The 20376-nt window shown below is 42.6% G+C and overlaps 1 protein-coding gene across 1 annotated transcript in view; it reads right to left on the bottom strand.

Moving 5' to 3' along the window:
- The window catches only part of LOC102945440 (tetraspanin-15), a 197522-nt gene that overhangs the window by 32798 nt on the left and 144348 nt on the right, over window positions 1–20376 (bottom strand). The window contains exons 7-8 of the mRNA XM_027829685.3: window positions 7990–8043; window positions 1951–2067 (exon numbers count right to left, since the gene is read on the bottom strand). Coding sequence (XP_027685486.1) covers window positions 1951–2067; window positions 7990–8043 — 171 coding nt within the window. The remainder of the gene's footprint in view (window positions 1–1950; window positions 2068–7989; window positions 8044–20376) is intronic.

Below are 20376 nucleotides of genomic sequence, written 5' to 3'. Positions count from 1 at the left end.
GCTTAATCCTTATTTTGGTTGTTCAATATTTATCTTCTGTTTGACAAGTGTTGCAAAAACAAATGTAGAAGAACCTTGCTGCAGTAACATATGCTCCAATGAAAACTTCGGTTTAATAATATATAAAATATATAATTTAATATATAATAATATATAATTATCAAAATATCAATAATAAAATTTCAGTGCTGCGTTAAAATAAAATCTTTGCAGTAATTTAAAGTGATTAATACGGTAAAGCACATCCTGAAATATATAATGCTCTGAACAGGTTTTTAGGTAAACAACCTATATCCTCTCCATGTGTAAGCATCACTTCTTTCTTAGGGCTGCTGAGGTAGGATAAACAACAACGGTATATAGAATCACAGAATCATAGAGCTGGAAGGGACTTGAGAAGTAATCTAGTTCAGTCCCCTGCACTCGTGGCAGGACTAATTAATGCTAAATATCAAGTCCCAATCAGGCCTCCCTCTGTTTTAGCCTCTAGTGTATTGTTATATGTCTCCAGCTTGGGTTCTTTTGGTAGCAGTTCCAAGCACCTTATGTCAAAATTAAATGGGTCCATTAAATATGCAGTCAGCTGAGAAAGCAACCCAAAACCAATCAGTTTAGAAAGCAAGCCCCCAAACTGGCCATAAATGCTTCAGATTCATACTATTCAGAATCCAGATTCCTTTCACCATGAAAGACTGAATGGATCGCATGTCTGAGTGAGAATGTTAGAGAATGTTTTGTAGCAGGCACAGATAAACTGTATGCACCAATGCATTCCATAACCTTTCTTTAGGAGCAAATAAAAATAGAAAAAAATTACCACATATCCAATATTTTAGGCCATCACAGGTTAATTGGTGAGGGATGCGACTTGTGACACAAGAGTATGCTCAAGAAAGTTTTCTAGCAACATACCAATGTGATTAGAATAGTGTACCTGACTTACAGTGACTTATTCCTCTGAACTTCAGGGTGCAGTAAAAACCGTTGGTGCTGACAAAGTGCATTGCTACCGGCAACAGTGTGTGCTCATGGCTACGTAAAAGAAGAGGCTGTGCGTTCAGCTCCCACAGTTTCTATGAACACCCTGGTCTTGCAGAGAGAGGTTTCTGCTTAAGAACTAACTGATGATTTTTCAATGCTGTGCACTCCCTCTGGAACAGGGAAAGTTCCCCTATTGTGTCAATGTATATCTCGATGTTTACATTCACAGAATTCTCTGTAAGCAAAAATCAGAGGTGGAGCAGAACCAGTTTTGTGGGATTCACATGAGATGGGACCTGAATCCAAAGCACTTCTGGTTTTGCAAAATCAAAGCCGAGAGTTAATACTTGTTGGGACAATATAGCAGAGGAGCCCAGGGTTACAGTTATGCTCCAGAAGATGGTGGTCCTCTCTCATGTGCGTCATATGGTCTTACTCCTGGAAGCACACTGAAGCAGTGGCTTGCCTTAAGGACAAAGTACCTAATTTCATTCCAACAGTTTATAAAGGATACCACAATGTCTGTTCTCCTACAGGAGTGAACACGAAACAGTTCAATACATTACTTGCAGACTTTACCTGCCAAGAATCCAGAAGCCCAAAAGTGCTTAATGCCTAGCTGGCTAACATCAGGATGCGTACTGCTGTTAAATTTTTGGAAAGGAAAACAAGAGGAGCTTTCCCATATCCTTTCACCCCCAAGGTGTACCCTACATTACATGGCACTTAGCTGAAGAAGTGTGATAGCCCATCTAATTTTAGCAGATCAGTACAGCAGGTAACAACCATCCTTCCCTATGTCCTCGTCAGAGGAAGCAGAGGACCATTTTCCAGCTGACACACAAAGCTGGAGGTGAAAATAAAGTAGATTTCCCCCCTTTTACATAACCCTGCAAGTAATGACTGGAAAAGGACAAGTGGGCAAGTCCCTTTGATGATGATAGTGAATGACAAAGAGTTCTCACGTACCTGTGGAAGCAGCAAGGAACAAACTATCCCAAAAGTGACTTCAAAGTTGTCTTTAAACCACAGGCCAACTGCATGGATACAGCCTCGCACATGGATAATGTCAACCAGTTGCAGTCGCTGCAAGCAGAACAAAACCAGGGAGTAAGATACTTTGAAAACCAATGGGAGTTGGGAGCCTGACTGCTCTTTGTGCCTTTGAAGTGATCCGGGTTGCCAGTGATTAGATTCCAAGGTATATGTTACACCCAGGTGTAACTTATTTCTTTGCAATATTCACTTCCAAAGCTTTTTATACTAGGATGCAACCACTAAGTATGTAAAAAATGCACCTTTTTAAAGAGTGGATGCAATTCTTACACAATGCACGGAAATCAGGGTAAATCTCATGGTTAACCTTTACCTTCCTTGTGCATTTAAAATTCAAGCCCAAAGCTTTTCTACCTAAAACTATAACAACTTCAGCCAGCTCAGTTTGATCTGCACTTTGATTGACTGTGGTTACTAGATGTATTTTCTGTGAGATCTCTGAAAGTGCGTCACCATGCACAGACCTCTCTCTTTCCTGAATGAGCCCACCTATCTGCTAAAACCTGGGAACAAAATAAGGGACAGCCATAAATGCTAAATAAAGAATAGAATAAATAAAGAATAGAATAAAAAAAAAGAATAAATAAAGAATAAATAAAGAAGGATTGCTTTTACGTGGCTGTAATTTCACTGGCCTTGATAGAATTTGTGCAGTGCAGTAGCAGCAAAATACATCACAGTAAATTATGGGTATTGACCTCCCCTGCCTACAGTGGAGGCCTATTAAAATGACCTATGATATCTAAAGTATTGGAGCACATTTGAGTCAGCAGCTGTGTTTAACTCGTGTTTCTGCATTGGGCTTATGGTACTGCTGTTGCTTTTCTTAATCCCATAGAGAGAACAGAGGCTGCATTTTGATGATGTATGATTTTAAGAGGAAACTAGCTGGAAAATATTCAAGATAGAAAAAAACGAATCCAGAGTCTTAGAGACCATTCACAAATTAGACGACAAAAAGGGGTGAATTCTAGTCTCACTTATGCCTGTATACTATAAATCCACAACAGCTAATCTGGTGTATCCGATTTTGGAACTGGCCCAAGAAAGACTCCTTCAGCTCAGAAAGATGTGTCGCGGTCGGTGAGATGGAGTCTTGCACTTCTGCTGAGTCACTGGTTTAAATCCATTCCAGGTTAATAGTGGCCAAAAATCATTAGCATAGGCACCCTAAATGAAATAAGTTGACCGTCTTTAGAGTGCACCTGTGCATCCACAAGACAAAACAATTGCACAGCGAATACCCCCGTTTGCAGTTTTTGAAAAGATGGGAGACTGAATCCACTTGAGGACTAAGAGCTGTATTTGGGGAACTTTGTCTTGCTACTGTTATCAACACACTGAAATTTACGCAGAAGGGGGAGGTCATGAGGCAGATGGTAGATTTCACCTTCTTAAAATTCCTATGGCACCTGGCTATAAACTGGAATTTTTCATTATGCTTCTATAATATTATAAACATAGACCAAACAGATTCTGGGCTACATTACAACTACGCCAGCCAGAGCTGTGCTAGGGTGGTGTCTGGAAGCATCCTACCTGTGCTGGGCAGGAGCTGGGGAAAACGGAGCAAACCAAAACAAACAAACTGCAGCGTGTGCTCCTAGCAGCATTGTTAGGTGTGTAGTATGGGCGGGGCTCTGTCCAGGTACCCATTTCCACCTGGTCCTGTCCCGCTTGGGGCGCACAGCACTGTAAGCAGTGCTAATGGTCCTCCACTCATACCCTGTGCTCACGAAGCACTAACTTTAATATTGAGACAGCTGCAATTCGGCCCTTAATGTTGCAGTCAATGAGATAATCCTGTATGTACATGTAACATATCACACCTGGAAAGGTCAAGCATTGAGTCCTGGATCTCTGGATCTAGAAGCATGAACCTCTACTGCCTGAGCTAAAACAGGTTTCATAGCTCAAAGGCTGTACAGACCTCTATACATGAGCCAGCCACAAGAGGAAGGAAGACAGGCAGCCACACTGCGTAGGGTTACATGCAGCACCTTAAAAGCCTCTTCTGGAAATCAGAGAAATGAATATTCAGTTCCCTGAAGTTCTCAAATCAGATCACTCAGGAATTCAGTGTCAGAAAACAATCTAGTTGCTGTTACTTGGAGAAAATGCTAATAGGAATATAAACACCATCTCTCCCTCTCTCCTGTACGCACTGCATGCCCAAATCCCATCCTACACAAACGGTTTCCCAGCAAACCACCATTGCCTTTTCCACTCGATCGGTTATGTCTTTGATTTGCCTTCAGATTTCATAATTCCCTCTCCTTTACATAAAGACAAAACCCAGAGCAGTGTGAGTTTCTAAGCCTTTGAGATGATCCGTTTGCTGAATTCCTGACAGACTGAATTCAGAGTAGCAGCCGTGTTAGTCTGTATCTGCAAAAAGAAAAGGAGGACTTGTGGTGCCACAAGTCCTCCTTTTCTTTTGACAGACTGAAGGCTTTTTGTTTACCCACACAGCGTGTCAAGCTCTGAATTTGGGGTAATGACAACAGGTGTGTGCTGGTCTAGTAGTCAGAGCAAATAACTAGGAAACAATGCTTTGGTTCTGTTCCTACCTCTGAAGCGGGCCTGCTCAGCACCCTCAGCCCTCTCCAATGGAGGCTGGCAACGGCTGGCACCTTTCAGACTAGACCCTGTATGACCTTGGGAAAATGACTTAGCCTGTCTCTGCCTCTCTTACCTGTCAATTGTATAGAATATTAACCTACCTCACAGGGGTATCATAAGGCTTAATGCTAAATAATAAATTGTTGCACTTCTGGCACCTGCCATCAGAGGATGTCAAAACATTTCACATCAGGTAGAAAAGATGCACGGACCAGACTCCGGTGAGGAAGGGAAGTATGGTGCCCATTTTACAAGATGTGGAAATTGAGGCATGCTGCCCCTAGATCACACAGTCTGAAAGATACAGAACAGAACCTTAGTCTCTCGACATCCAGTACTGGGATCTAACCACAAAACCAACCTGCCTCACTTTTAATTAATAGTTGTGAAGGAGGAAAGGTGCTGTAAAATGGAAAATCGTTATTTTTATTAGCAGCTTTTACAGATGTGTCTCTGATGCACTTAAAAATGCACTCAGAGACTGTAAGCTCTTTGGGGCAGGGACCCTCTGTTCTTTAGCAAAAGGGGGCCTGATCCCTGAGAAGGGTGGACAGGTGCTACTGCAAAACAAATAAATAACGATACTATGTAAATAACGTGCTTCACAACAGCATCTGCCACTCCTGAGAGAAGAGATTCCTATAGATGGGGCAACTTCAGGCTGTCAGGAACTCAGCTGGCTCCAGGCATGGTCGTTTAGCAGCCCAATGAGCTTGGCTGGGCTCAATAAACAAGTGACTGTGGCTCTGACCATTGGCTTGTCCTCAACCACACCTCTGATTCTGCTCTGACCACTAGGTTGCATCTCCTACGCCCTGGTGTGTTACACAGGCCTTTGTTGGTGGAATTAACAAGTTATCCACCTTGAAAAGCTCAGCAGTACCCGTTGGTCAACCATCTGAGGTAAGAGCAGGCCCCCCCCACATTGTGGGTCGGTTACAAAAAGAAAAGCAATTGCACAGAGAGAGCAATCTCTGGGCAGCCATGGAGAGGAAAACAGCCCCACAAGCCAGAAATGACATCCTCCTCCGAGATGCATACTCAGAGATTAAAAGGATGACAGTGAAATGCTCCCTCAATGAAGTAGCTGAGTATGACAGGTGAGGACACTCCGCACGTCTTTCCAAGCCTTTGTAAGACAGGAGACAACCTTCCTGTCAGATTTGGAGTTGAAAGCCTTTCAAAGGACAAACCAACCTGTCATGAAAATGCACGATTCATACACTTTGCTTTACCCCCTTTTAGTTGTTGTTGTTGGACAGGCTGCACCGTGCCCTCCTCACCTTTTTAATGATCATGTTTGTCACATAAAATCAGCTGGGGATGAGGAGATGACAGGGTTAATGATCTTTCGAAGCTGTAAACACAAGTTACCATTTGCGGTGGACATGTTTATTTTTGGAGGCATCATGCTTCTGGGCTCAGGATCTGCATGACAAGCCAGTTGTAATTGATACATCAGACAGTCCTTTATAAAGGAGAGCTTAGCATTCTGGCTTTGTGATTTTTTTTTTCTATTTGCCTAACAACTTTTTAACTTAATTATCCCCAAATGAATAATGTGCAGGTGGAAAAGGTTCTGGGTGAACGACCTTTATTACGAAGTTACTAAAGAGCATTTTACAGCATATTTATTGTATTTATAGCGGCAGCTGACGCTTGAGCCTCTATTGTTTGTTTTCCCCTTTGACAGTAATGAAATCTTTCCTTTCCCCTATAGCCAACTAACAGAAATCATAGTTATGTATAGATTAACTAGGTGGCAGGGCAAGGTTTCAAATTTCATTCTAATGTGGCAAGGATGGCTCAGTGGTCTGATAATCAGACTTGAAAGTTGCTTTGAAAGTAACTTGAAAGGTAAAGGTTCAAATTTGGCCCTTGGCCTTTCTGAATTTGATATGTTGCACTCCATTCAATTTACTCATTATAGACGAGACTTTAAAAGTCTCAAGGTCTTCTCCGCTCTGTGCAGACCTTACAAATCTGATGATGCTTATAAGAAGAGTGGGGGTCGTGCTCTGGCAGCATTGTTTAAAAATGTAATCCTGCTCCTGTGGCTGAGGCAGGGACCAGCTCTTCCTCTTTGTTTGGACAGCAGCTGGCACAATGAGGTCCTGATCTTACTGGAGCTGCTGAGAGTGACCCCAATATTAAGCATATAACAAGAATAATAAATTACAGGGATTGTGTGGGGACTGCTGCATGCCCCTCTCCAGAGACGGATGCCCTGCATTTTAGTGGCGACATGATGTCCTTCGGAAGGCAAGGTGCTAAAAAAAGAATCCACTATTTGTCTGTCTTGTGGTAATGACTATTAGCCCTAGTCATGGATCCCACTGTGCTAGATGTTGTACAGACATTACAGCAAGACAGTCACTGCCCCAGAAACGGACATCACAAGGAATTTCTTCTGTCCATCACTCAGACTGCTGGAAAGCAGACTGCTATTCTCTGATAAAAGTTCTCTTTTTAAAAAAAAATGAAACCCATCACAAAAATAGCTTAGTTATAAACATACAGAGAAAATATCCCCAATTAAGCCTTCTTCAGCTCAGCAGCTATTAGAAAAGAAGGTACATTTATTAATTTTGCTTGGTTCTGATGCACCAGAGGATTGGATTTATAGCAGATGAGAAAACCCAGAGAGACACCTCTCTCATTTTTAGGCACCCGAGTGGTTGATTAGACACACGACCAATCAATAGGAAAATGAACAGCAATTCATGAAGTAGGACATTGACCAAATAACCCTGCAGCACAAATAACACCACCCCTCAAAGCAGTATTCCTTCTTGAGACTCCTCGTAAGAGTGTGCCTGAATCACCAGTCCTGCATATAGCTCCTAAAGTAGCATATGCCTTTAGAATGGATGGCCCATGAAGGAGTAGCCAGCAAGCAGAGAATCACAGAATCATAGAATATCTGGGTTGGAAGGGACCTCAGGAGGTCATCTAGTCCAACCCCCTGCTCAAAGCAGGACCAATCCCCAATTAAATCATCCCAGCCAGGGCTTTGTCAAGCCTGACCTTAAAAACTTCTAAGGAAGGAGATTCCACCACCTCCCTAGGTAACGCATTCCAGTGTTTCACCACCCTCCTAGTGAAAAAGTTTTTCCTAATATCCAACCTAAATCTCCCCCACTGCAACTTGAGACCATTACTCCTTGTTCTGTCATCTGCTACCACTGAGGACAGTCTAGAGCCATCCTCTTTGGAACTCCTTTCAGGTAGTTGAAAGCAGCTATCAAATCCCCCCTCATTCTTCTCTTCCGTAGACTAAACATCCCCAGGTCCCTCAGAGATACATTGCAAATAAAAGGTGTATGTTACCTCTTTTTCAAGGGTCTTGTATCCACACAGAGTGTTGATGACTTCTCCAGGGACCTATTAACAGGAAAATTGTTTCAGGCTTAGAGCTGAGTTTTGAGGAAATGCAAAAAAAAAAAATCCTGAGATATATAAAAGCTGCTCCCACTGTCTCTGGAGCTTGTGTCTCAGACTTTTCATCACAAACACAAGACAAGTAGTTAACAAGCCTCTGACTCTGACATCAGTGGGGACTTTTTCCAACACAACACAAAAGCTACAGACTAAGCAATATACTCCCAGAGCTTTCTAATGGATGCCTGAGAGTCAGTAATATGCATGGAGTTTTTCCCATAGCAGCAGTGAGGTCTTTCCCATCCAGCCATGTTAGCTAATTCCACGCTGCCTAATGCAGAGCTGCCACCTACAATGTGACGTCCAGTGGTTTGCTAGGTCCAGTTTGCAACGATTCAGGGAGGGGCTCCTACCAATTCATTTGGGAGTTTATACAGCTTCCTACTGGGAAATTTTTCTTTATTTTCTCTTTGTTTAATTTCACTCCATTACTCCTAGTTATATGGCCTATTACACCACCCTCAGTAACATCTCTCCCCTTGGGGTGATCTAAGTGCTTCAGAAATCAGGGCCTATAACCTCATTGGAGAATGTGATAACGTTAGAACACAAACTCTCATTCTCTATGGTCCATGGGACTTTTCCAAGAGAGGTTTAGAAACTGGCTTGGGAATTACAAAGGAGCAGGTTTCCCATGAGCGGCCCACCATTTCCATCCTAGTTCTGTCAGAGAACAGACCTCCTTCTGGTTTTTGGTCATTTTGATTCTTGATAAAACCCGAAAAGGCAGAGAAGCCTGAGAATTGTCAGGGAAGTTAGCAGAAGGCCTGCTGAATACACTGACAAGAAGGAATTCACCATGCCTCAGGACGAGGACTATACTGCATGTTCGCTTATTTTGTGGATCAAACAGAAGCTTTCTTATTTCAAGGCAATAAACTGAGATTAGGTGTATATTTCAAAAGGTGCATTGTGTCCATACAATGGCCCCATTGAAAGCATAATAATTTTAGCAATGAGACAATTTTGGCAACCAGAAAAAGCTGCTAGACAAGAAAACAAACTTTCCATGTTTTAGAGGCACAGAGATGAAAAGGAGAAATGTGCACATTTTGGAGAAAATTGTGCTTTTCTGTAAAATGTGGCATAAAAGAAACTGTAGAGCAGGCTGCAGCCATTAAGCCCCAGTCTGGTTCTTCTATAATTGGTGAGGAAATTATTCTAACATTTCTTTACTACAAATAGTCATTTTGACAATATGTCACTGCTCAGGGCTATTGTAAAACACGCCTTTTTCCATTTCCATTTATGCACTGCTAATCTGCCTGTCTGTGGCAAACAGAACAGAGTTAAAAAGGCTGATATAACTCCATTGCTCAGGAGCGTGTGTGCGTGTTATACGGGGCACACGGGTGAAATCCTGGCTGCACTGACGTCAATGGGAAAGCTCCCGTTGACTTCAGTGGGATCAGGATTTCATCCTTTGGGTTTGCTTCTCATTTGCAGTGCAATGGGGCCTCTGAATGAGGGCAAATGTAATTCACGCCTGTGTTAAGGCGCCATGATGTTGCCGGAATGGTATAAAGGGGGCTTTTGTGTCACTGAGGATCCAGCCTTTTAAGGATGAGTCAACACTTACGCTGCATCGGCCCAGCTGTGCCGATGGGTGCACCACTGTAGCACGTTAACGAAGAGCTCTCCCGTCGGCGTAGATAAGCTCCCACCCCGAGAGGCAGCAGCAATGCTGACGGGGTCGACATAGCACCGTCTACACAGGGGGTTAGGTTGGTATAACTACGTCATGCAGGGGTGTGTTTTTCACACCTTGGAGTTCAGAGTTGTGAAGGAGCAGGGAGTGGGGAGGATTGACCTGGGCATGTTGCAGGGGAGTTTTACTGGGACTGTCTGCATTGGGGATGGGATCGCAGGGGGTGGCTTCACTGGAGGGACAATACCCGAGCCTGTAACCTGAGCCCAGAAGGGGGATTGGGGCCAGGTGACACCTTTTGCCCGGGAAGCTGGACAAAGGCTGGAGGAGGAGCCAGGGGGAGGCTGGGGAGAGACTGCTGGAGGGGGTTTCAGTTTGGAGTGGTCTGAGGAAACGCAGGGAGCCCCAAGTAAACTCCTTGCCCTCAGGAGGGACCTGACTGAGCGGTCCTGTTTGTACCTACAAATTCTGTTTGGAGTTGTGTTCCTGTTGTCTAATAAACCTTCCATTTTACTGGCTGGCTGAGAGTCACGGGGAATCACAAGAAGCGGAGGGGTGCAGGGCCCTGACTCCTCCACACTCCATGACAACAGTTATACCAGGCCTGAATCTTGCTTGACTTATAGTTCTGGAGCCTTGCTATTTCACCTGTCCTGCATGAAAGCAGGGTTTTCGTTTTTGTTAAACATGTTATTCAATGGACTGCACCCTGCATAGCAACACAACTGCTGTAGGAGACATCTCCAGGACTGTACCAGGTACAGGGCCCAAGAACCTCCCATGCTGAGCCTATTATGTCCCTCCTGAAGGGCTGATGCTCCCCCGTAGAATGGGGTCTACAAACGCAGCTGTGGTTTAATGCCCCCTCAAGTACTTTTTGCTGTGGAATGCAACAGTGAAGCCATTAAACCAGCAGACCTCTGCACAGGGCTACTTTCCCTGAAGGGAAACATGATGTGTAATGTGTTTAATGTTTGCAGACCTTTAGGTTTAATTCATACTAACCAGCACACGTTCCCCCTCCAAGCTCATTTTTAGTGCCACCATAGCATGTCCAGGCACTGGAGGACAATGATACTTACCCACTTTTGTTAAGCACTTTGAGATCTATGGATGAAAACTGCTGAGTATTAGAGGAGAACTTCTCATTGCAAGCAGAAGGTGGAACTGTAGAGCAGCGAAGACGCTGGCTCACCACGCAGGTTCACAGGGCTGAGAACAGAACTGCCAAGTCGATATCACAGCTCCATAGTTTTAGAGAACCCCCCGCTCCCGCCGGAAGGGAGTACTAGGATGAAACTAGAACTGGATGGGAAACAATTTTCCTACCCTGTGAACATTTTCCAGATATTTCCCATTCCATATCAGGACAAAATTGAGGTCTTCTGAGGTTTTTCACAGAACAGAAGGCGGGGGTGGGGTGGCAAGGAGAGACACACATACATTCCCCTCCCCAGAATGGTTAATATCTCTGTGGTTAGGGCATTTCTTCGGGATATGAGACACCTGGCTTCAAATTCCTGCTCTGCCTGATTCAGAGCAGATACTTAAAGCCGGGTCTCCCACTTCCCCAATAAGTGTGCTACCCACTGGGCTCTACACACAGATATAGGTTTTGACTAGCAATTTCACCGTGGACCCAAGAAACCTTTCCCGGTGAGAGTTTTGTCAGAACCGGGGTAGTTTCTTGTGAAAAGTTTCAGTTTTGACAAATCAACGTTTTCTGACGAAAAACTATTTTGTTGAAAAATTCCCAACCAGCTCTTGATAAAACTATGTGGTAAACCTTGTGGTGGGTTTTCCCATGTATTCTCTTCCCATGGGTTCTACCCAGAAAGGTTGCATTAGGACCCAATAACATCAACATCCATGAAGTCTTTTGAGCTGTCTTTGCAAGACTTCTTCTGCACTTCTGGAAAAGTCCTACAGAATTTAATCACAGTGAAACTGTCTACAGGTTCTGCATCTTATAGAATGTAAATAGAAAAGCATAGCCCTGTAAGGTTCTGGGGGCTCGGTCTTGTATTTCTAGGTGTTTGGGTGTGAATACAATATATCTATAATGCTGCTGCTTTGGAATTCCAGGGGTTGAGCCAAAAATCTATTGCATGGGTAACTTTCTCACTCAAATTCCATAGAAAATGTTCTAAAAACCTATGCAAACCTGTTGAATTTCAATAAAAATCCTACTGGCATAATCCCTATTAAATTCTATAGGATTTGACCATAAGGTTCTGTCATCAATTAATTTTTGAAAATGTATTTTTCTGGCACTTTCTCCTATTCCAGTTATTTCCAACTTTGCATTAAATGACTCAGGGTTCTTTTATCATCTCAATTTCCCGACCCGGTGCCCACACAGCCTTCAGCTTCAGTAATGACATCATGACACCTGCTCCCAGCTGCATCAGATATTTCTGGTACACCAATCTGGTCTACTTAGCTTTTAAATATGTCTGTCCTAGCTTTTGGATTTCATCTGTGCCAATCTCTTCTCTTTCTATTAAGAGATATTTTAATTTCCTTGAACAGAAAAACCTTGATAGATAAAGATGCGGGCGAAAAATGGGTTTTCAAATAACATTTATATTCACTGTATTACTGGCCCATTATCAGCAATATTAATTTTAACATACAAGGTGGCCAATAGCAGCTTGCAAATAGTCTTTCTAAATACTGACAAATTTTACAAGTGCTTGTATACTAATGCTAGAAGTCTAAATACTATGATGGGTGAACCTGAGTGCTATTTTTAAATGAGGATATGGATATAATAGACATTACAGAAGCTTGGCGGAATGATGCTAATCAATGGGACACAGTAATACTAGAGTACAAAATATACCGTAATTACAGAGTAGGTCATGCTGGTGGGGAAGTAGCATTATATGCGAAAGAAAGCAGAGTCAAATATAGTAAAAATCTTAAATGAATCAAACTGAACCACAGAATCTCTATGGGTAAAAATTCCATGCTTTAATAATAAGAGGATAGGAGTAGGAATATATTACCAACCACCTGACCAGACTGCAAAATACTAAGGGAGATTAGATTTCAGAGTAGCAGCCGTGTTAGTCTGTATCCACAAAAAGGAAAGGAGTACTTGTGGCACCGTAGGGACTAACAAATTTATTTGAGCATAAGCTTTTGTGAGCTACAGCTCACTTCATCGGAGATTAGAGAGGCTACAAAACCAGAAAACCCAATAATAATGGGGGGATTTCAACTATCCCAATATTGGCTGGGTACATGTCACTTCAGAATGGGATGCAGAGATAAAATTTCCTGACATTAATGACTGCTTCTTGGAACAGCTAATCCTGAAAACCACAAGGGGAGAGGCAATTCTTGATTTAGACCTAAGTGGAGCACAGGATCTGGTCCAAGAGGTGCACGTAGCAGAATCGCTTGATAATAGCGACCAAAAGGTAATTAAATTAACATCCTTGTAGGGGGGAAAATACCAAAGACACCCACCACAGTACTATTTAACTTCAAAAAGGGGAAAGACACAAAAATGAGGAATCTAGTTAAAGGGAAATTAAAAGGAACAATGAAGTGCCTGCAGGCTTAATGTAAACTATTTAAAACACCATAATAGAGGCTCAAACTAAACATATTCCCCCAAATAAAAAAAAATTTATAAGAGGTCCAAAAAATGCCACCCTGGCTAAACAACAGGGTAAAAGACAGTCGCAAAAAGACATCCTTTAAAAATTGGAAGTAAGTCCTACAGAGGAAAATACAAAGGAACATAAACTCTGGCAAGCCAAGTGCAAAAATATAATTAGGCAGGCCAAAAGAGAATTTGAAGAGCAACTAGCAAAAGACACAAAATCTAACAGCAAAACCTCAGAAGTCACTAAAGTAATAAGTCACCAGGACCAGATGGTATTCACCCAAGAGTTCTGAAGGAACTCAAATGTGAAATTGTGGAACTAGTAACTGTGGTACGTAAACAATTGCTTAAATTAGCCTCTGTATCAGACGACTGGAGGGAAGTTAATGCAACGCGGATTTTAAAAAAAGGCTCCAGAGGTGATCCTGGCAATTACAGGCTGGTAAGCCTGACTTCAGTACCAGATAAATTGCCTGAAAGTATAATAAAGAACAGACACACAGATGAACACAATGCGCTGGGGAAAAGTCAAAACGGCTTTTGTAAAGAGAAATTATCCCTCAATCTATTAGAATTCTTTGAGGTTGTCAACAAGCATGTGGATAACAGTGATCAAGTGGATATAATGTACTTGGAGTTTCAGAAAGCCTTTGACAAGGTCCCACACCAAAGGCTCCTAATCAAAGCAAGTAGTGATGGGATAAGAGAGAAGGTCCTCTCATGGATCAGAAACTTGTTAAAAGATAGGAAACAAATGGCAGGCATAAATAGTCAATTTTCACAATGGAGAGAGGTAAATAACAGGGTCCCCCAAAGATCTGTACTGGGACCAATGCTACTGGGTAAACAGTGAGGCAGCAAAGTTTACAGATGATACAAAATTACTCAAGACAGGTAAATCCAAAGCAGACTGTGAAGAGTTACAAAGGGCTCTCGCTAAACTGGGTGACTGGGCACGTATGATTTCCTGCCCTATGGGCAGGTGGCGTATGTGCGCGTTTGGGGCAAGGAGCTCCTGGCTCTCAGAGACAGCGTATGGGCTTTGGAGACCAGAGTGGCTGAACTGGAGGAGCTAAGGGAAACAGAGAGGTACACAGATGAGACTTTCCGGGACACAGTAGAACGGACCCACCCCCGGTCTGGCACCCTCTGTGCTGTTGTGGGGGATGAAAGTCTCAGGGAAAGAGAACATCAAACTGGAGAGGAGGGGAATGATCCCATAGTTGGGACCCTCCTTCCAGATGATGTCATGGTCTCCTTTCACACTGAGGATACCTCTCCAGGGGAGGGAACTCCAGCTTTTAGGAAGAGACAGGTAATAGTTATGGGGGATTCGATCATTAGAAACATAGATCGCTGGGCTTGCAATGATCAGGAGAACGACAGGAGAACCCAGGGGGAACGACACCGACAGGTGCGGAGGAGCATGTGGTTGGACAGAGGCATCCTTTAGGGGAGGATCTATTAACGGAGATTCTCTATGTCCCAGTAAGGAGGAGAGGATGGAAGATGAGAAAATACAGGTAAGATCTGATGAGAAACAGTCAGCTGAAAGAGTGTCCCATTCAATTACATCATGTAATGGCAGATAGCTAAAAAGTGACAAGTTTTTAAACTGCTATATACAAATACTAGAAGTCCAAATAATAAGATGGGCAAACTAGAGTGCCTCATATTTAATACTGATGTAATAGGCATCACAGAAACTTGGTGGAATGAGGATAATCAATGGAACACAGTAATACCAGGGTACAAAATCTATCAGAAGGATAGAACAGGTCGTGCTGGTGGGGGAGTGGCACTATATGTGAAAGAAAGCATATAATCAAATGAAGTAAAAATCTTAAATGAACCAAACTGTACCATAGAATCTCCATGGGTCGTAATTCCATGCTCAAATGATAAGAATATAGCAGTAGAGATATATTACTGACCACCTGGCCAGGATGGTGAGTGACTGTGAAATGCTCAGGGAGATTAGAGAGGCTATAAAAATAAAAAACTCAATAATAATGGGGGATTTCAACTACAGTGGCGTCGCATCATACTTGCATTTAACTTACATGAACTATACGCACTTGGCAAAAAAAAAAAAAACGCGCGGCAGTGGGGTACTGTAGAGGAGTCGACGGGAGAGCGCTCGGGGGTTGATTTATCGCGTCTAGACTAGACGCGATAAATCAACCCCTGATGGATCGATCGCTGCCTGCCGATCCGGTAAGCATCTCGCTGAGCTGAGTGTGATTCTAGTGTCTAAAGAGAACGTATTTTTCATACAACATGGCCCCTAAACACAAGCCAACTTCTTCATCTGGTGCTCAACTGAAGAAACAGAGATCTGTTCCAACGCTGGAGGAAAAACTGGCTGTGTTGGACTTATTGAGAGATGGTATGTCGGTCTCCAACGTGGCGTGTAAATATGGCCACAAAGAATCTAGCATCTGTGCCATCAAGATTCAAGAGAGAGAAAGTCATCAAGCTGTGGCATCAAGGGTTCCAATAACTGCTAAGGTGATGAGCCAGATGCGTGGTAAGACTTTAATGAAGACTGAAAAGGCATTAAACTTATGGCTGGAAGACATGAACCGTAAACGTGTGCCTATCGATGGCAACATGTTACGAGAAAAGGCTCTTAGCCTCTACGTGCTGTTCAAACTTCCTGCCAAAGAGGGACAGCCTTCTGATGAGAAGGAATTCAAAGCCAGCCAAGGTTGGCCTAACAGTTTTAGGAACAGCTTCAAAAACGTGCAGACTACTGGTGAAGCTGCATCTGCCAATGAAGAGGCAGCAAAAGCCTACCCCGAACAATTAAAGAAAGTCATAGAAGAAAAGGGCCATCTTCCGGAACAAATTTTTAATGCTGACGAGACTGGGCTCTTCTGGAAAGAAATGCCCAACCACACTTATACTTTGAAATCAGAAAGACAAGCCCCTGGCGTCAAAGCAGCTAAAGACGGTGTGACTGTTTTGTGGCAATGCGGCTGGGCACTTAATAAAGCTGGGCTTACGCTACAGGGCTGCAAATCCCTGTGCCCTAAAAGGCAAGAACAAAAATTTCCTGCCTGCGTTCTGGCAACCAAATAAAAAGGCTTGGGTGACGGCAGCATTATTTCCGGATTGGTTCCACACGTGTTTCATTCCAGAGGTCAAGTAGTACCTTGAAGAGAAAGGACTTGACTTTAAAGTGCTGCTGATCATAGACAATGCTCCTGGCCACCCTGAGGCACTCCGGTTTGCGCATAAGGACGTTGAAGTCGTCTTTCTCCCTTTTTTATTTTTCCATCTCTCTCTCTCTTTTTGACTATACACGATTTTCGCCTTATGTGCTGACTTTAGAACCTAACCCCCGCGTAAGATGCGACTCCACTGTATCCCCATATTGGCTGGGTACATGTCACCTCAGGATGGGATGCAGAGATAAAGTTTCTTGACACCTTAAATGACTGCTTCTTGGAGCAGCTAGTCCTGGAGCCCACAAGAGGAGAGGCAATTCTTGATTTAGTCCTAAATGGAGCACAGGTTCTAGTCCAAGAGGTGAATATAGATGGACCGCTTGGTAATAGTGACCAGAATACAACTAAATTTAACATCCCTGTGGCGGGGAAAACACCACAGTGGCCCAACGCTGTAGCATTTAATTTCAGAAAGGGGAACTACACAAAAATGAGGACGCTAGTTAAACAGAAATTAAAAGGTACAGCACCAAAAGCGAAATCCCTGCAAGCTGCATGGAAACATTTTAAAGACACCATAATAGAGGCTCAACTTAAATGTACACCCCAAATTAAAAAAACATAGTAAGAGAACCAAAAAAGTGCCACTGTGGCTACACAACAAAGTAAAAGAAGCAGTGAGAGACAAAAAGGCATCCTTTAAAAAGTGGAAGTTAAATCCAGTGAGGAAAACAGAAAGGAGCATAAACTCTGGCAAATGAAATATAAAAATACAATTAGGAAGGCCAAAAAAGAATTTGAAGAACAGCTGGCCAAAGACTCACAAAGTAATAGCAATCTTTTTTTTTTTTTTTTAAGTACATCAGAAGCAGGAAGCCCGTTAAACAACCAGTGGGGCCACTGGACGGAAGATGCTAAAGGAGAGATGCTAAAGGAGCACTCAAGGACGATCAGGCCTTTGCGGAGAAACTAAATGAATTCTTTGCATCAGTCTTCATGGCCAAGGATGTGAGAGAGATTTCCAAACCTGAGCCATTCTTTTTAGGTGACAAATCTGAGGAACTGTCCCAGATTGTGGTGTCATTAGAGGAGGTTTTGGAACAAATTGATACACTAAACAGTAATAAGTCACCAGGACCAGATGGAATTCACCCAAGAGTTCTGAAGAAACTCAAATATGAAATTGCAAAACTACGAACCGTAGTTTCTAACCTATCATTTAAATCAGCTTCAGTACCAAATGACTGGAGGATAGCTAACGTGACGCCAATTTTTAAAAAGGGCTCCAGAAGTGATCCTGGCAATTACAGGCCTGTAAGCCTGACGTCAGTACTGGGCAAACTGGTTGAAACTATAGTAAAGAACAAAATAGTCAGATACATAGAGGAACATAATTTGTTGGGGAAGAGTCAACATGGTTTTTGTAAATGGAAATCATGCCTCACCAATCTACTAAAATTCTTTGAGGGGGTCAAACAAGCATGTGGACAAGGAGGATCTAGTGGATATAGTGTACTTAGATTTTCAGAAAGCCTTTGACAAGGTCCCTCACCAAAGGCTCTTAAACAAAGTGAGCTGTCATGGGATAAGAGGGAAGGTCCTCTCATGGACTGGTAATTGGTTAAAAGATTGGAAACAAAGGGTAGGAATAAATGGTCAATTTTCAGAATGGAGAGAGGTAAATAGTGGTGTCCCCCAGGGGTCTGTACTGGGACCAGTCCATTGCAACATATTCAGAAATGATCTGGAAAAAGAGGTGGCAAAATTTGCAGATGATACAAAACTACTCAAGATAGTTAAGTCCCAAGCAGACTGTGAAGAGCTACAAAAGGATCTCACAAAACTGAGTGAATGGGCAACAGAATGGCAGATGACATTCAAAGTTGATAAATGCAAAGTAATGCACATTGGAAAACATAATCCCAACTATACATATAAATTAGCTGTTACCACTCAAGAAAGAGATCTTGCAGTCATTGTGGATAGTTCTCTGAAAACATCCACTCAATGTGCAGCGGCAGTCAAAAAAGGGAATAGAATGTTGGGCAACATTAAGAAAGGGATTGATAATAAGACAGAAAATATCCTCTGTCCAAACGAGCAAATACAGCACATTGAACTGTAATGCAAACTTCTTTCCTGGTAACTTGCTAATGCAACTTAAACGTAAGGGTAAGTCTACACTGCAATAGAAGATGTTTTCATAACTCAGGTTAGCTAACCTGCATTTGCTAACTCAGGTTAAAATAGCATGGAAGGCAGGGCAGTTTGGCTTTCAACATGGGTTAGCAACTTGAATTCAACCCCAGGCTGCCCTACAGGCTTTAACTCAAATTACTAACCCGAGTTAAAAGCAGAGTTGCTGTGTCTTCAGTGCTATTTCAACCCGAGTTACCTAACTTGGGTTAACTAATTGGCGTTAAGAACACACCTTGTTTTTCCTCCTCCAGGGCAGACATACCCTAAGGGTGAGAGGTCTGTCTCCAGGCCCATTCAAACCTCGATGACTCTACTGGTACTGCCAACAAGGGGAGCAGTAACTGCCAGTTGCAATGGTGGGGTTTGTGATATGGGGATCTAGCGACAGAACTGAGATAATCCATTCCCAGCTATCAGGTCTGAAGATACTTTGGTCATTATTACCCTGCACTGCAGTTGAACCAGTGATTTACAGTTGAAACTATATGACTAGCCCAGTGTCATCTAGTTCCCCCAAAAGTAGCCTTTTCAGAGCTTACATACTATTGAAACCTCTATGCTTCAAAAAGGTGACGTAACCAGCTATTGAAGGCAGCACAAGGACGTATATTTTGTCCCCTGTACCAGCTAATTTAGGCAATACCGAAGTAGTAATATGGATTATAACTCAATTAAATTTAAATCAATGCCCCTACTTACATTTCAGATTTTTGTAGAAAGAAATTGAAGGAGCTGGGCGACTAATGCAAAAACCTGGCATGAATATTCATTTACTTTTTAAATAAATTCCCTTTGGTCATGCTCATGCTCCTTATGTTCACTTTCCGCAAATATTCATTTATTCAAGTTTTATTGACATGCGTGTTCGTGAAAAGTGAATTTCCAATTTACATGTGTGAATATGTACAGAAAAACAATTTACACACGGAAAAATTTCTGTCTTTGGGTTCATCCAATGAGGAAGCAGAAACACCAACATGCAACTTATCTGATCCATCGCAACATAACTCAAGTTTATAATATCAAATGCATACAGCAAACACATTCTGATATTTCCATTGAATAGTGAAAGCCACTGAACTGTTAATAAAATCTGAGTAAGTCACAAAAAAAAGACTACGTTCATTAGACATTTTACCAGGTGCAAATTCCATTCTAGACATGGAAATAGTTATAATAGTGACTATCCCTTCCCTAAAGTCAGAGGGCTGTGCCTCATTAAGCAACAATAACCTGCCATAAACAGGTGTACATAGTTCTATGTTCCTACGGGCTAGTTTACACTACATGGTTAAGTCACAGAACCATAGAAGATTAGGGTTGGAAGAGACCTCAGGAGGTCATCTAATCCAACCCCCTGCTCAAAGCAGGACCAACACCAACTAAATCATCCCAGCCAGGGCTTTGTCAAGCCTGACCTTAAAAACCTCTAAGGATGGAGATTCCACCACCTCCCTAGGTAACCCATTCCAATGCTTCACCACCCTCCTCGTGAAATAGTTTTTTCTAATATCCAACCTAGACCTCCCCCACTGCAACTTGAGACCATTGCTCCTTGTTTCCGTGTCTCAATCTACATTTTTGTTGAAAAAAATTTCATCTGAAAATTTTCCCTAGTCTTGTTCAGTATCCATTTC

The sequence above is a fragment of the Chelonia mydas genome, chromosome 26 (assembly GCF_015237465.2).
Source record: "Chelonia mydas isolate rCheMyd1 chromosome 26, rCheMyd1.pri.v2, whole genome shotgun sequence".
Taxonomy (NCBI): Eukaryota; Metazoa; Chordata; order Testudines; family Cheloniidae; genus Chelonia; species Chelonia mydas.
Note: the sequence above shows the minus strand (reverse complement) of the source record. Positions and strands in the feature narration are given on the sequence as shown.